The 18,274-nt window shown below is 36.7% G+C and overlaps 1 protein-coding gene across 1 annotated transcript in view; it reads left to right on the forward strand.

The window, feature by feature from the left end:
• Positions 1-1,481: 1,481 nt before the first annotated feature.
• Positions 1,482-18,274, forward strand: part of MIA2 (MIA SH3 domain ER export factor 2) — a 129,163-nt gene continuing 112,370 nt past the window's right edge. The window contains exons 1-3 of the mRNA XM_031952963.1: positions 1,482-1,626; positions 4,162-4,295; positions 8,247-8,333. Coding sequence (XP_031808823.1) covers positions 1,512-1,626; positions 4,162-4,295; positions 8,247-8,333 — 336 coding nt within the window. The 5' untranslated portion in view covers positions 1,482-1,511. The remainder of the gene's footprint in view (positions 1,627-4,161; positions 4,296-8,246; positions 8,334-18,274) is intronic.

Raw genomic sequence — 18,274 nt, forward strand, 5'->3', positions numbered from 1 at the left:
TTTCCTTTTGGTGTTTTTCATCTCTCTTTCTGAGAAGTTAGGGAGGGTGTAATCATCTCCTTTTTAGTGTTTTCACCTCCCTTCCTGAGAAGTTGGGGGGTGGGGTGGGTGATCACCTCCTGTTTGGGGTTCTCACCTCCCTGAGAAGTCAGGGAGGCATGACCACCTGTGTTGTAAAATAAAAGAAAGCAGGAGATGTAGAAGGCTGAAACTCTGAAAAAGCGTACTTGAATCAGACAACAGAGCACTAAGGGTAATAACCTAGTGGATATGAGATAATGGTTCTATATACATTTATTTAGATGAGATAATGATATGATGACTCTCCTCACCACTGGTGCTTGCTGAATTGTGGTGGTGAGGTAATCATAGGCATTGGTTGGAGGGCTGAGGGAGAGAGTCAGAGTTGCTCTGCCAAAGGATGAGGAGAAGAGAGATTTTAGGCTCAGGACTCCAGAGTCCAGAATTGATCTTTGGCAAGACTTGTGGCTACTTGCCTGCCTCCTTCACTTCTCCCTCTGAAGACCAAGGACTTTGATTGATCCTAACATTGACTGACCCTGAGGTCCTCTAGAGAACTAGCCCGGACATTATATATAAGCTTTTTAGCCTGAAACAAAACTCATCTAGTTTTAATAATGTGATATTTGCCATTCTTTGTAGTGGTTGTTGTATTCTTTTGCTTTAGACACTAGAGGGGGCTATGTCTTTATGAGTTGCTTCTCTCAGACACTAATAGAGATAATCCCAACTGATTTCGTATAGTAGAACCTGAACAAAAGTATTGAAATCTTGTAGGAAAAAAGGACTTTTTAAAGCATTTCCAAGATTTTGAAACATGACACTTTACTTCTATTTAGTTCCACAAATCTAATGTTTTTCAAACGTTTCCTTGCCATATTTTAGTTACTGTAGGATGAAATCAAAGTCTAATTGAGTTGATTTTTTTTTAGATTAAATAGGAATAAATGTACTTTTCAATAAAATTTAAAATTACTTCTTATATTTTTAACACCTTTCTCCACAATAGTCAAAAAAGTGGATTTTTTTTTTTAAACAAGTTATTACTTACTCTATATCCAACCTACAACTAAAAGCAACATTATACACATATAAATCGTCAATTTATTGTATTCATTGATTGCATTTTTTGAAGACTAACAGGAAGATTTCCTTGTTGTGCATTCAAAGAAATCCGTGCTAAAAAAAAAAAAAAAAAAATGTAGTTTTAAATGAAACAGATTTATATGAACTACCTTTATAAAAAATATTAGTCAAAGTAAACAAATCTGTTAATAATTAAATACTTGTGTTATCTAAATAGCTGTCAAGGCAGATTGAGAAAGAGCATTGTAAACTAAACCGGCAAACAGAAAGGAAGTAAATCTACCAAAGGTTTTTAAAGACTTCTTTTGTAGCAAGTGAAAAATGAATTTCTTGTTTTGGAGACAGTATTTTCATGAGAAAAATTTATTTTGAATATTTTCTGAATTACTATTTTCTATTTTATCATGGGACAATTTGGAGTTCACAGAATTTTCCTTCTAGTCATTTCCTTAATAAAGAACATGGAGAGTACAGAACTACTGGCAGAGTTTAAAAAGTGCGGCGATGTGGAATGTGAAAGTAAGTTTGATTTTTTTTTTCCTTATAGATTTGCTCCAAAATGACACTGAAAATAGCAACATAAATATATAGCATAAATATTAAAATAAAAATATCTGGCATAAAAATGATATACCATTGGGTAAAAGATGACTTTGTAAACTGTCTATGAAGTATTCTGTGATACTATTTCATAGAAATGGTCAAAGGGTCAAAGTTCAGTATAAATTTAAATGAAATATTCCCAAATATTGCAATCAAAATTTTTAGCATTTTAACATGTACTTAATTATTTACCATTTTATTTTCCCACTTATTAACCATTTTACTTACTGGAATATATAAAGATATAAACTACTTTCTTTTTATATTCTTTCTGATTTATATAACAAAAGATTTATTAATTTTCAATCATGTTCTGAATCTCATTCTCCAACAGTTTAAAATATATATATTTGAGCCAATGACTTATAGTGTTAAGCATATAACATATATACATATACATATATAATTTTAGCATCCCTAATCTTCAGAGATTCATTATTAATTTTTCATAAATTCATTATGCAAACCTTTAACTGATAACAAAGACTTTTCTCATAGAAAGATTTGGTTTATGTATAGAAAAAATTTAAGTTAGATTTTCTTTCTAAATCTATTACAAAAATATTTCAACTATTATATCTATCTTTATGTTGACATTATAATGTTCTGTAATTTGCAAAGTATTCTATTTACATTTGTCATTCCATCCTCATGACAGTTCTTTGAGAACAATAGTTATTATTTCCCCCATGTTATAGACCAGGAACCTGATATTCTGGGTGGTTAAATAACTGCCTGTGATCAACATAATCTAAAATATGTTCTTGAACCCAAGTCTCCTAATCATATGTGGTATAATTTTAACCTAATATATTAAAATGGTTTCAAATAAGTAATTATGGTATATCTGATATGTAATCTTTATTTCTAAACTTTTGAAAAAATACTTTTTCTTAATCCCTTTTGTGAAAAGTAAATTAATGTGAAGAACAAGACTTATCACTCAACAGCACATTTGCAATTATTTTTCTGTCTCAAATTTTTATTTTTCTCACATTTTTATATCTATAGGGTCATAGTCTAGATCAATGATATCAAATTCAAATAGAAACAGAACAACTAAACCATATGTGAGAATCCCCCAGCTGCATATTGACTTATATAGCCCATGTTAACGGTATCTACATACTATTAAATTTTTATTTATTTTGTTAAATATTTGTCAATTCTATTTTAATCTGGTTTGGGCCATATTTGGCAGTAGCCTTGGGTCCTATGTTTGAAACTTCTGATTTAGATTAACAATAAAGAAGACATTCCAATTTGTGTAATTTTATGTGAAATTTAAATTTAATTAGTGGTCTTATTAAATCAAATCTTCATTGAGGAATGTCATTATACTATATATTATATATGCTACATATATATAATACATATAATATACTATATATACTATAAATATGAATTGATTTTGAAGATACTTACAATGTATACATATACCATATGTTATGTTCAAGTTGAAAGATTAATCTTAGGCATTTGGTAAATTACTCATTTAATAAATTTTTTTTTTGAGAATCTCTTATGGATCTTTTGAGGACTGACAGGAATAGGACAGAAATGTAAAACAACTTTCTTTCCCTCAAAGAGATTATACAGATTAGGGAGCAAGACCTAATATGCATGAGATGATTAATACTACAATAGGAGCAATACATCAGTAAAAACATTGAAATGGGAAAATGTAATGTCCGGGCTAGCTTTCTGGAGAACCTCTGGATGGGCCTTGGTCTCAACAGGATAATCACCATGAAGCTGGTCAGGAATGGAGTCTAAAGTATTTATTATCTCCTTCACAATTTGTCCCAGTCTGACTGTGTCCCCAGGTTTCTCAGCCCTTAAATACCCTATTACAATTACATCATTACAGCATACTGAGTATGTGCCAATTGTAGAATATTACATTACTATGCTAAGTACTAAGTATATGTAAACTAGAGAATCATTTTATCATCAATTCCACTGAGTTAACACTTTGTTGTAAGTATCCCTGTTTCAAAGCATACTTCTACAGAGTTCCAACCCTCTACATAGAAAGATTGCTTTATAGTAGAGCAGTTGAGTGAGGACTTAGCTATACCCCAAAGGAATTTTAATAGGATTTGTCAGAATTAATGGAAAAACTTTAAAATCAACCTAATCAAACCCCTTTCTTTTTAGAGTGAGGAAATTTCCCACAAAAGGATAATTTTGCTCTACTTCATACAGCTGGAATTTTGTAAATGAGTTTTTCTAACTCTAAATTTTTCCATAACATCATGATGAATACTCAGATTTTGAGCTAGAAGTATGAGTCTGACTGATCCTCTCCTTTTACAAATGAGGAAATTGAGATGCATATGCATATTAAAACAATTGATATAAAAGATGACATGTGGCAAGAAGACAATAGAGATAGGTTATTTTTAAATATGTGTTTAAAATTTATATTCTCTTTAAATGTTTATGTAGCTTTAATAAGTAGAGCTGTGGCCATAAGAGATTACAAAGGACCTGACTGCCAGTACTTGAACTTCAAAACAGGAGAAGAGATATCTGTTTATGCCAAACTTTCAGGAGAAAGAGAAGATCTGTGGGCAGGGAGTGTAAGTATTTTGTTCAACACCGAATTCAGAACCAATGTTTAAATAACTAGAATGGAATATGATAAAGACAAATAAAATATATTTTGCACTTCTAAATGAACTTTCATCTAAAGTTATGAAAACATTTTGTAGATATTAATAAAACCTTCAAACATCTAAAAATCTGAACAAAATTGGCTATTTGTGAGAAAGAATGAACAATACATTGGATGCAAAGGTATACTTTCTGTGAAAAGGGAATGGACATATTTCTATAGAATTATTATTATACTATTGTAAATGAAAGAATAATTGCCTAGGAACGAGGGAAACATATTTTCCATAGGGAAAACAACATTTATTTGTCTCAAAGTCTGGATAGATTGAGGTTCACAGAAACCTCACTAATTCAGACTGTTTTCCTAAGTCATTATTAACCTGAATAAATTAATGATTAATGCCTGTAAAGGAAAATAGATATATATATAACTTTGTATCATTGTTTTTCAGTCAAAAAAATGTTATGACTAATAATCTTATTACTAAATTGTATAAGTATGCAGAATAGCTAAATATGTGTCCATTCCTCATTAAATACATATAGTGTTAACAACCACAGCCACTGTTTAAAACTGAAACTCTGCCTCTTCATCTCAAGGACTGTATACCATTTTGCATATCATTTTATTTACACACCGGAAAGTTTTGTCTGCTTCTCTTGTCTTAATTCCATTTCTTTGCTTTAAAATCTGTACTGTATCTTTTTTTTTTTTTAAGTCATTTGATGATTTTTTTTTAAATCACTAACATTTCCTACTGATTTTACCCTCTTCCTTATAATAAGTAAAATCAATCAGAACAAATCAGTATGTAGACACCAACCTTTATTCCAATCTTTTTATTGAGAGATAGAAGTTATTCTTCACCTAAAGCATTATCCAGTCATGATTATACACTGAATTCAACAGTCCTGAGTAGAATGTCTTATTGTTATTTATCTCACTGATGGTCCTCACTTAATTAGGTCCTAAGCCTAATTATTTTGTAAAAAAAAATTGTTACTTTCTTTTTTTCAGGTATATTGTTACTTGAGATCAGATTGTATACAGAGGGATATTCCTAGAGTTTTTTGTTTGTATTATTACCTATATTAGGATCCTATATTTTTGGCATGGGAAGTTTAAGCTAGAGATTAACAGTTTAGTTTTATGAATGACCTGATAACTCTCTGAAGTAGAATCTTAAAACCTGAACTCAGAGTTTATCAGCAGTTTCCTGAGCCCAGTTAGGTTACTGGATTGCTTATGGTGTGAACATTGGTCCCAGAGGCTCAACTCTTCTTCCTATTCCTCCCCTCTCATTCTTTTTTTTTAATTGGAGGAATTGAAAGGATTTGTAACATATTAAATAGAATCCTTTTGTCCCAGAAAAATACCTAGTGTATTTCTAATCCCATTGAAATACCTATTTAAAATAAGTTTGTTTGAATAATAATAATAATAATAATAATAGCAATACCTTAACTTACATATAATTTTAAAGTTTATAAGGTACTTTTACAAATTTTTATTTTGACAATAATTTTTGGAAGTAGTTGCTTTTTATTATCACCATTTTGCAGATGTGGAAATTGAGGTTGATGACACAGGTAAAGAGATTTACACAGCTAATAAGTGTTTGAGACAGAATTTGAATTCAAGTCTTCTTAACTCCAAATTTAGCTTTCTCTAAATTTCACCATTTTGGCTATTTTTAGATGACCTTTGAGATTTCTACATTTAAAAAAAACAAAAACAAACAAAAAAGATCTCTACATTTATGATCCTTTTTATATTTAGGTCACATATCAATTTGGAATTAATATTGTAGCTTACTGGTACAATATTCCTGAGTTCAAATCTAGACTCAGATACTTACTAGTTGTATGACCCTGAGTAAATCACTTAACCCTATTTGTCTTAGTTTCCTCATTTGTAAAATGAGTTGGAGAAGGAAATGGCAAACCACTGTAGTATCTTTGCCAAAAAAATCCCCAAATGGATTCATGAAGAGACAGACAGGATTGAAAAAAAAATTATATCATCAGGGCAGGTCTGTGCAGCTGAAGAGACAAGGGGAAAAGAAGACTGTTCTTAGGCCGATCATGTTCTAAAGGTGTGAAATTTATTAGAAAGCACATGAAACTAAGCAAAATAATACAGTGGTATCTTAATTAAGACACAGTACCATAGGATATGACTTCACTGGAATTAAAGTAATTGCAACAGCTACCGAACTAGGTACCATTGCTGATGCTGAGTTAATGCAAATTGGTCCTTTTTTCTTTATGATTGGGATAGACCGAGGATATAGACTAGCTTACCCAGATATAGCTTTCCATTCTCTTATCCTTTGCTCAAAACATAGAATCCTTACCAGTTATTTACTCCCTGAATTCTAGGAGTGTAACATTTGCATCTCTGCTATATCAAAGCCACATGAATGTCATGGCAGCCCTGAATTTATCAATTTGCCTTTGTTGTGCACAGAATACCTTGTGGTGTAATACCTCAGTTTCCCTAAATCATAATACCTCAGCTTCCCTGAATTATTATACTATACCCTGAATAAAATACTATGGCCACCCTCCCTTTCCTTATCCCATTAAGCTCTCACATTTCAATGAGTCATAAAACTCCAGATGGCTTATCTCAAATGCTTGGATAATACTCACTGTCTTTTTTTGCCCCAGACTTTCTGTCTCTTGACCTTCTTATCAGAATTTATGACCCTTCCTGAAATTATGACTTACCCAATGTTCTCCCCCCTTGCCTTTGTTTCCCTTATAGCTGGATCCCTATAAAAGGTCTGTATTTTAATTGCTAGGGGCTGGCTATCTTTCAGGCAAGAGCCTTATCTGACTGGCTAGCCTAAATTCTCCTCTATTAAAATATTAAAAACCTAATATATGACTTGCCTCAGTTACATTACAATGGTAGGAATAAGGGAATAAAATTTAATACAAATTGCTTATCTCTCCTGACTTCCATATTTAAAGCAAAGACATTTTAGCATTTTGGATATTTTTTCTTTCACATCATGGAAGCAACAAACCTCTCTTCTATACTCCTCCTCATTTTTTTGTTTAGGAACATTAAGAAAACATTAAAAAAATTATCTCAGTCTGAAGCATTTGAATCAATCTGAAAGAGCAACTTTCAGTCTTTCTTTAACTAGCAGTTCTCTATTAACTATCTGCTCTCCTCTCTACTATTAGTCCAGGAATGACTGTTCCTTTGAAGCAATTAAGGCTTTGACCAGATCAGGAGCCCTTAACTGATTCATTTAAGTGCTGTAGATACTTTCTCTACTCTTTGACCAAATTAGGGTGTGTGTAAAAGATTATTTGAGTTCACCTTTGATCCCCTGGAAAGAATCACCCTTGAAGGGAGTGGTCAAAGTGAGAATAAATGTTTTAGGAAAATGATTCTCCAAGTGTAGGCTGAAAATTAAATTACTATTGTTCTAATGGATTGTTAAATATACTTTGTTTAAAAATTCGATAAATTAGAATCTCAAAATTATCTATATTAGATATCTGAGGACAAGAGGAAACTCGGGTTTTTTATTATTATTTTTATCCTACTTACTTTTTTATAAGTAGGATAGGACTTAGATTTAGATTGATTATAAATTATCAGCAATTGTTTCCAATAAGTTTCTGTTTATAATGCAGAATGAAGACTTTTTTTCTTTGAAAACTTTAATATTTGTGTACTTATAATAGCTTATAAAGTGTGAAGTGCTTTAAATGGCCTCTTTCTCAGGGGTATGAGACCTATTTTGGAAACAGTTTGAGGTGATAAAATCAAAACTCTGTGGGTAAAAAAACAATTCTTTAAAAACTGGGCAATGGAGAAAATGAGGTTCAATAATCTTCATTGCTTTAAGGGAAATTTTTAAAAAATAATATTATTTTTCCTCATTTTATAGAAAGGAAAAGATTTTGGATATTTTCCCAAAGATGCAATCCAAATTGAGGAGGTATTCATTTCTGAAGAAGTGAAAGTGCCAACTAAAGTGAGTACAAATCTCCATTCTTTCTAATTAATCCTAAAATTATTCTTAGAGCATTTCATTCTTATGGCATGTTTTCAATTCTCATTAGTTATATGCTTTTCAAATTGGTCAACTAGATAGTTTTTTTTTTTTTTTAATACCTAGTATGTTATAGACACCGTACTAAGTATTGATGATACAAAGAATGCAAAAATAGTCTAATGGGAGAGTTAAATATGCAAGAGAACATGTACAAACAAGCTAAGTATATGTCTATTACCATATTTTATACATATATACATACAAATATATATATATGTAAATATGAGAGGGAAGGCACAAAAATTGAGAACTAGGAAAAGCTTTTTGCAGAAGGTTCAACTTTAGCTGAAACTTGAAGGAAACCAGGCAGTCTAGGAGATGGAGATGAGAATGAAGAATGTTATAAACCTGGGGAACAGCCAGCAAAACTGTTTATAGTGAGAATACAGAACATCACTTTTATATGAGAAACATCAAGGAGGTTATTATCACAATGTACATTGAGGATGGTAAGATTTAAGAAGTAGGGAAAATAAGAAGCTTATGAAAAGTTTTTAAAGTCAAAAAGAATATTTCATATTTGATTCTGGAAGCAATAGGGAACAACTGCAGATTATTAGATCTAGCAGTGATATGATCAAATCTGTCTTTTAGTAAGACTAGTTTGACAGCTAAAAAAAGAATGGATAGAGTGGATAGAGTGAATAGAGACTTGTGGCAAGTAGATTAAATAACAATCTATTGTAATTGCCGAGGTATAAGGAGGTAAAAGCCTGCACTATGGCAGTGTCGTTGGAAAGGAGGAGGTATATAGGAAAGATGATATTAAAGTAGAAAGGAGAGGATTTGGCCATTGCTACTTGGTTTCCCATTGTTAAAGAAACAAGGAGGAAGACGCCATAAAGCAGGCAAAATTCCTAGAGAACCTGCTGCCATAAGGTAGGCAGTTCCTAATGAACCAGTAAGAAACAAGATTCTAGACTCAATTTTGAAGCCTGTGATGTTTTATTCAGAGAGATTGAAGGATACAACTTTCAGTTCTCTGGAGAAGTGAGTATACCTCCTTCAAGGAGAGTGTGTCAAATACAAAAAGATATTCTGTTATTTTGTCTTTCCCATCAAAGCTTGAATTGGTTTGAACTCTTCCAGATTAAAGCTATTTGGGACAGTGAACCCAAATTAACATCAGAGTCTCTCAGAGTAAGAAAAGAAAAAAGGGGTTTATTACAATCTCATGATAAAGAACAACTCCCAAACGACAAGGTGTTTGTCAGTAAAGTAATGCAATATGCAAACTGCAAACACAGGATTATATAGATCCTAACCAGAAGCCCCCCACTCTGCCCTCTGACCTCTTCTCCACCCCTTATATGTTATTCCTTGTGTGGGATAATTCCACAGGGATATCTTTAAAAAGAGACAGTTGAATAGAGAGTCTCTGTAGAAAGGATACTGCCCATGTTGTGCTCAGAAACAGTGTGCAGGGAATACAATGAACTCAACAAAGTACAAAACCCACTCTCTGGTTCTTCCTCCCATTGGTTGGGTTTCAGAATTCTCAGTTTGAATATGGGAACTTTCCCCAGCAACAAGAGAAAAGAATGGGGAAACAAAGGTATTTTGTCATAACCCAAGGGGTGGGAGGTCCATAGAAGAACCAAAGTCCAGGCAAACAACATCTTTGTGGTTTGAACTTGTGGCCTTCCCCCCACCCCCCTTTTTTTAAAATCTCATTTGTCATCAGGCACAGGAGGAATTGTTAGAAAAGTGATCATGTAAAAATATGAATGTTTTGCAAGAATGATCTGCATGGGGGCAGCTAAACATACAGTTTCTGATAAGGGGCTCAGGCCTAAAACTTGCAAAAACCAGCTGAAGTCAATGACAACATGCAAGCTTTTTGCAAGCAGGCATGCTTAACAAATCCCATACATATTAACTGACACATTCTGAGGGTGGAATTAATTGCCATCTTTGAGCATGGGTTATATCATCAGAGAGGGGGAACATAACAAAATTGAATGGAATATCTTCAGGGGTCCTCAAACTTTTAAAATAGGGGGCCAGTTCACTGTCCCTCAGACTGTTGGAGTGCCAGACTAGAGTAAAAACAAAAACTTTGTTTTGTGGGCCTTTAAATAAACATCATAGCCCTGGGTGAAGGGGATAAATGTTTTCAGCTGCTGCATCTGGCCCTCGGGCCATAGTTTGAGGACCCCTGATCTAAATAGTGAAGTCCCTTCAGGAAACATGCAGATCATTCTTTCTTTCTTTCTTTTTTTTTTTTTTTTTTTTTTTTTTTTTTTTTTTTTTTTTTTTTTTTTTTTTTTTTTTTGTGCTTAGGCAATTGGGATTAAGTGACTTGCCCAGGGTTACACAGCAAGGAAGTGTTAAATGTTTGAAATCAAATTTGAACTCAGGTCCTTCTGACTTCAGGGCTGGAGTTCTATCCACTGTGCCACCTACCTGATCCTCGCCCCTAAGTGAGGTTTTTTGGCAAAAATGGGTTTATTTTCACTGAGAAACTATTTCCCTTAGCAGGCTGCTTCCTGATTATGAAGATAGCAAAGGTTTGGGTACAAAATCTTGTTTTTATTTAGCCTTCTATGGTTTGGGGCTAAAGAGTGATTAGGGGCTAATTTCCAAATCAAAAAAAGGTGATGATTGTTTCCCAGACCAAAGTGATTCCCAGATTAATTGGAGGTGGAAGTTTCAAATGGGAACCAGGTAGGAGGGTGGGATCATTTTTAGGAATTTCCCCAGGCCAGGTGGCCTACTTTCCTTTTTATTTATTTATTTTTTTAAATTTAATAGCCTTTTATTTATAGGTTATATGTATGAGTAACTTTACAGCATTAACAATTTCCAAACCTCTTGTTCCAATTTTTCACCTCTTACCCCCCCACCCCCTCCCCCAGATGGCAGGATGACCAGAAGATGTTAAATATATTAAAATATAAATTAGATACACAATAAGTATACATGACCAAGCCGTTATTTTGCTGTACAAAAAGAATCAGACTCTGAAATATTGTACAATTAGCTTGTGAAGGAAATCAAAAATGCAGGCAGGCATAAATATAGGGATTGGGAATTCAATGTAATGGTTTTTAGTCATCTCCCAGAGTTCTTTCTCTGGGCATAGCTGGTTCAGTTCATTACTGCTCCATTGGAAATGATTTGGTTGATCTCATTGCTGAGGATGGCCAGGTCCATCAGAACTGGTCATCATATAGTATTGTTGTTGAAGTATATAATGATCTCCTGGTCCTGCTCATTTCACTCAGCATCAGTTCATGTAAGTCTTTCCAGGCCTTTCTGAAATCATCCTGTTGGTCATTTCTTACAGAACAATAATATTCCATAATATTCATATACCACAATTTATTCAGCCATTCTCCAACTGATGGGCATCCACTCAGTTCCCAGTTTCTAGCCACTACAAAGAGGGCTGAGGTGGCCTACTTTCCACAAAGAACAGGGGACACAGTTCTATTACATCATTCCCCCCTTAAGCAGTTACTCTCAAATTAATTTGGGGCAAAGGGACAGAGGTCTCATCTTCTGGAGCTGCTTCAGACTGACAAGAGCCATAGAACTGTCCCTATGCACAATGGGGGTTCAGGCCAGGAGAGAAAGTGTGAGATCTGAAGGTGGCAGCAGTAATATCTAGGGAATGTTGAGTGTCCAAGTCAGTTGTCCCATAATATCCCATGATCTTCAGACTGAATGAGTAGTTGGAAGTTTGTAGCTTAGAGCCTAAAGGAAACAAATCTCACAAGTAGTTTTAAAATGGGGTGGCAAGGGGCAGCTAGGTGGCGCAGTAGATAGAGTACCAAGTCTGAAGTCAGGAGGACCTGAGTTCAAATCTGGTCTCAGACACTTAACACTTCTTAGCTGTGTGACCCTGGGCAAGTCACTTTATCCCAATTGCTTTAGCAAAAAAAAAAAAAAAAAAAAAGAGGGAGTGTGGCATCTAGGGTGAAGATGGTGACATTTGGGAATGGGGACTAATGCAAATAATCCCACCTGTAGACTGCCTTGAGGATGCTGATAGCCCATCCAACAATCCTGAATTCCCCCATTGCCCATGGAGTTCCCTAATCTGATTAGGTTATCTCTCTACTGGTAGGGGCCCAAAGAATGACACCAAGAGAGCTGGAAAGAAAATGCTATGAGCAAAGCTCTCATTCTTAGAATAGAAAATAGCAAGAAACAAGACTAGAGAGAGAGATAAGACAATTTCACCCTTCTTTCTTCAGTGTTTGAAGGTGTCCTGCAGAAGAATAGCTTCAGGTCCTCTATGGGCTCACAGGAATATTCAGAAATATCTGAGGAAGAAGTAACAAAAGCAGCATTTTTAATCCTACAACTACAAATCCAGCTGGGGAACCCTTCCAGTTTGACTGACATTGAAGTAGTCAGAATGACCTTATATATGGTCCTTTCCACTTTATACCTAGAGTGTCAGCACCTTAAGACTTACAAGATTTCAAGTATACTATGTCCTCTGGATTTACAGGCAAGGCTGTCTGAGTATACGAGCATCTGTAGTTTTAGAGAGATGCTTGTTTGCGTATTGAGAAAAGACCCTTCTGGACTGCACCAAGCTGTGTGGCACAAACTGAACAGATGCTGTTCTGAATCTACAAGAATGTCAGTGGTTAAGAAGGGCCTTCCATATAGAAGTTCAAAAGGGCTCAGCTTAATGGTCTCTTGAGGTGCAACGTGGACTCTAAGAAGCCATAATGGGAGATTCTTCACCCAATCCTCTCTAGGCTCTAAGTACAGTTTAGTAAGCACTCACTTGAGAGTGTGATTCATTTTCTCCACCTTCCCAGAACCTGAGGATATCAGGCAGAGTGGAGGTGACAGTGATTTTAAGTGCCTTGGCCACATTTTGGGTTACCTAAGAAGTGAAAGCCAGGCCATTGTCACTCTGCAAGGAGCTCCTTGCAAGTCCAAGAGAGGTATGATCTCTTAGTAAGCACTTTGATATCTCCTGAATTTTTCAGTTCCTGCAGGGAAAAGCTTCTCCCAAATTAATAAGTGTCTACAAAGATCAAAAGCAACTTGAAACCTCTGCCACAGGGCATATGTGTGAATCTATTTGCCAATCTTCCCCTGGGTATGTGCCCCTTCTCTGAACAGGCTTCAGGAGAGGGGGAGGTTTAACAACTCCTTCAGGATTTACATAGGCACAAACAGGGAAGGCTTGGCAGCCCTGTCTGATTGTTTCTCTGGGATTCATGCCTCTGGAATTAAAAATTGGCCTGAAGGTGTTTGAAACCAGCCAGAAAGAGAAAGAGTGTGTATTCCCTTTCTTCTGCAAGGGCTTGTTCCTGTGAGCTATTTGAAGGGGTATAAGAATCAGAGAGCTGGAGGATTAAAGGTGCCATATATGGTCAGGGGTAAATGGACAGCATCTTGAGCAGCTGAATCTGCAAACCTATTTTCCTTGGCCTGAAGTGAATCTCCCTTCTGGCTTCCTTTACAAAATATGACTGAAACCTCTCTGGGTTTATGGACAGCTTGCAATAGTTGTAAAATGTCCCCCACATATTTAATAGGAGAATTCTTTGCTGTCAAGTCCCTTTATTTTCATATAGTCCCATGAGCATGCAAAATATGAAAAGCATATTTGGAGTCTGTATAGATGTTCATTCTCCTTCCCTTCCCCACTTCCAAAGCTCTGGTTAAGGCAATGAGTTCAACTTTCTGGGCAGAAATCCCAGGAAGCAATGGCTTAGCTTCTAGGATGCTATTGAGGATCACTACAGAAAAACCTGCCTTTCTTTCCCCATTTTCAAGAAAACTAGACCCATTTGTAAACCATTCAACATCTGGGTTGTCCCTCAAGTCAGGCCTATTGGAGTAGTCAGAATCTAAAGCTTCCTCACAATTATGAATGATGTCACCTGACTGTTGTCAGGGAGCAGAATGGCAGGGTTAAGAGTGTGATGCACCCAGAGATACTCAGTATGACACTCAGGTCAGGGGATATCTAGTAAGAGAGTGTGATATCTAGTAAGCCTCCCACCAGGGAGAGTTTTGAAGCTTCTTCAATTAAAAGGGCCTTAGCAGCCACTGCTCTAAGACATGAGGGCCATCCTAGGGAAACCAAGTCCAGTTTCTTTGAGAAGTAGGCAACCTGTCTGGGATCAGGTCCAAAAGCCTGAGTTAAGAACCCCAGAGCCTGACCCCACCTTTCATCCACATAGAGAGTGAAAACTTTTCTAAATTAGGTAGAGCTAGAGCAGGGGCAGAAGTCAGTTTGGCTTTCAGGGTCTTACAAGCCTTGGCCTGATCCAGGCCCATCAAGGGAAAGTTATCAGGGCCTTGAATAGAATCATAGAGGAGTTTGGCAATAATCCCAAAATTAAGTATCCAAATTCTGCAAAAACTAGCCATGCCTAGGAAAGTGCGTAGCTGTTTCTTTGAAGCTGGGTCCAGAAGGGATAAAATGATCTGTTTTCTCTCCTCAGTCAGAAAGCAAGAGGTGGGAGTAAGGTTATGGCTCAAATATTTAGCAGACTGATACGCAAGATGGGCTTTGGATAAGGAGACCCTATGGCCCCTAGAAGCCAGAAAATTAAGAGTTTTTATGGCTGCATCTAGGGAAGCCTCTCCAGTGGGGCTGCAGATCAAAATATCACCCACATATTGGATGAGACTGTTAAGTAGCTCCAAATCCCTTAAATCTTTAACCAGTGCCAGTCCAATATGTGTGGGCTATCTCAGAAGCCCTGCGACAGAACTGTCCACATTAATTGATGCGGATGTTCTCCTGGCTTTGCCCATTCAAAAGCAAAAAGAAATTGTGAGTCTTCATGCAAAAGTATACAAAAGAAAGGATCTTTAAGATCTAGAGTAGGAAACCATTTTGTGTTCCCCGGGGTCTGAGTAAGAATAATATAAGGATTAGGCAAATGGGGTGAATTGGAATTATGGCCTCATTAATTGCTTTGAGGTCCTGTACCATACGAAACTCCTCATTTGGTTTTCTAACAGTGAGAATTGGAGCATTGCTGGGAGACTCACGAGGAACTATAAGTTTGTGCTTGATAAATTTCTCAATCAGGGGTTGCAATCCCTCCCTAGCCTCTGGCTTTACTGGGTATTGGTGTTTATGGGGGAATACACTGGGTCCCACAGCTTGATTAAGGCTGGGGAGGCGTGAGTGGCTCGCCCAGGGATTCCTTGGTCTCAGACAGAGGAATCTGTATTTCCCAGATTTCAGAGAGAATATGGGAGGGCTTTGAAAGAAGCACAAAAAGATCACCTGGAGGTGTGAGAAGACAAAATTGGGTCCCCAATTTCACCATTAAATCACACCCCAATAAGGGAACAGGGCAGAAGGGAATAATAACAAAGGAGTATTTAAACAACAAGTTACCAAACTGGCAGGGCAGAGGAAAGGTCTCAAAATAGTTCTTAAGTTTCCCTTCACTCCCCATTATCCTATTAGGAGAGGAGTGGGTGAGATCAGAAAAAGAAGCCCCCATATAAAAAATGGCTGCCACATGCAAGGATATCTAGGGTTCAGCTGTTATGGTGGTGTGAGTGGGAGCCTGACCAAGCCCCAAACTCCTGCTGGAAGGCAAGGCATTAGTGGGGAACAGCTTATCTCCTGTGGTCAGTCTCTCTTCCAGTGCCCCTCCTGTGCACTTGGGGCAAGGACTGGAAGGTTTCCTCCAAGGACAGTTTTGGCCCAGATGGCCCTGTCCATTACACCTGAAGCATGAATTCTTATAGTTCCTGGATAAAAATTGGGACTGTACTTCATTTCTCACTTTAACTTTAACTTTAACATAACTCACTTTAACACTTTAACAGAGGTCTTCCTCCTCTGCTCCTGTACTGTCCATATTATTAAAGACTCCAAAAGCTGTTTCTAATAGCTGAGTCGAATTAGTTTGAGAGCCCAAAGCTGGCTTCTGCAGCTTCCTCCTTTTATCTGGGACAGATCATTTAATATTAATATTTCTCCAGGAAAGATCAAATTGGAGAGCATTTGCCTTAAACCCCTCAATAAACTTGGTGGGGTCCTCAGAGTTAATGGCCAAGTTTTTCCTTAATCTGGGAGATATCTGACATTGAAAAGGGGGAGATATTTGACATTGAAAAAGACACTTGTACCCTGAGTATCTCTCTCTGAGAGTCTGCTGCTTCTTTCAGGGGGCAGAAATTAGAAAGGAGTAGCTGAATCGGGATCCTGGGGAGGAGAAAAAGGGGTCTCACTCTTTGTATGAGAAGGACTGAGGAATGGGGGCTGAGCAGCTTTAGAATCTGGTTCAGGAGGTGAGAGAGATAAAGTTGAAGACATGTTGTTGTGATGTGGGAAAGATTCCTATCTTTAATTCCCAAATCCCTCTAGTTATTTACCCTTTGACTCACAAATCCTGGTCTCTTTGAATTCCAGTACAAGATCCGCACCTGTCCCAGCCCCACCTGGATCTGAGCCAACTTTGGGGCTACACCCAAAAGCTCCTCGAGCTAAGTCTCCCATTATAAAAGGGCCAAGCTGGGACCCCCTCTTTGCAGAGATTCCAAACATGCTAGCCATGTGAGGATCCTCTGACCGGTGCCCTTATCTCTACCTTCACCTATCTCTTTACTTCCAAACCTAATAATAAACCTCTTTTATCAATCTAGCTCTCGGACAAATAAATGCTTTCACTGGGGACTCGTGCCACCACTAGACCTCATTTACCACCATATCCTTGTCCCGAATCCAAGGGGGTTGCAGGGGAGCTCTGTTTGACTCCCTGTACCCCAAACCTGCCACTAGACCTCAACTAAACCCTAATCTCATTTAGATACCTCAAATCTACCCCTCAACAGTTGGACCCAAGGTCCTGTCTTTAATAAGGGGGTGATTCTGGAAGGGATTCACAGGCCTCCTGATAAGAACTGCATGGGGGTATAGAGGAGGGATCCTGTGTCCTTAGAGAAGTGAAAAGGAGAGAGGGTCATCAAAAAGATCAGTATTTATTTTCAATTCCACTCCAGTAAATTTTACTAGCAGCATCCTGCAGTGCTGTCTTAATTTAGTATCTTGAGACAAGGCCATGAAGAGTTTGACATAGGGAACTTCACTTCACTTGCCTTGTGTTTGACAAAACAAATCAAGCTGCTGGATAATGCTATAGTTAATTGACCTATTAATAGACCATTTTTCCTGGTTTCCCAAAAATATATTGAGGCCAGGCAGTGTTTCAAATATATATATATAAGTTTCTTAGTTTTGAGATCTTTCAAACCAAATTTGTCTCTGTTTTTTAAAATACAGCCTAAGAGAATCCTTAGGAATAGAGTCAGAGATGGATTGTCCCTTTTTTTTTTTCTTTTTTGCCACAAATAAGGTTTTCAGATTTCATAGTGTTCTCTTAGATGTCCCTGACAGGGAGACAGATGACAGAAGTCCTTTGGTTAAGAGTACTTCTGCTAAGAGATGTCAGAATTCTGAGTTCAGGCGTCCCTAGTCAAGTGAGTCTGCTGAGTGTAGAGCTCCCTTTCTGGGTGTTTGAGTGTCCTTTGATATAGAAAAGAGACAGCAGAGTCAAGAAGATGCTTACCTCATCCAGGAGGATGTAAAATTTCAAGGATCCCCATCCAGGCTACCAAATGTTGAAGAGTGAGAATACCCTAACAACAATGTGGGTCCCCAGGCCGGAGTTGCATTGGCAGTCCCAATCATTTCCAGGCAAGCGGTTTTTTTTGTTGTTGTTTTTGTTTTTGTTTTTTTTGGGGGGGAGGGCAAAAATGGGTTTATTTTTACTGAGAAACTATTTCCCTCAGTAGGCTGCTTCCTAATTAGGAAGATAGCAAAGATTTGGGTACAGAATCTTGTTTTTTATTTAGCCTTCTAGGGAGCGATTTGAGGCTAATTTTCAAATCAATAAAGGGTGGTGATTGTT

The sequence above is a fragment of the Sarcophilus harrisii genome, chromosome 2, assembly GCF_902635505.1.
Source record: "Sarcophilus harrisii chromosome 2, mSarHar1.11, whole genome shotgun sequence".
In the NCBI taxonomy this organism is placed as follows: Eukaryota; Metazoa; Chordata; class Mammalia; order Dasyuromorphia; family Dasyuridae; genus Sarcophilus; species Sarcophilus harrisii.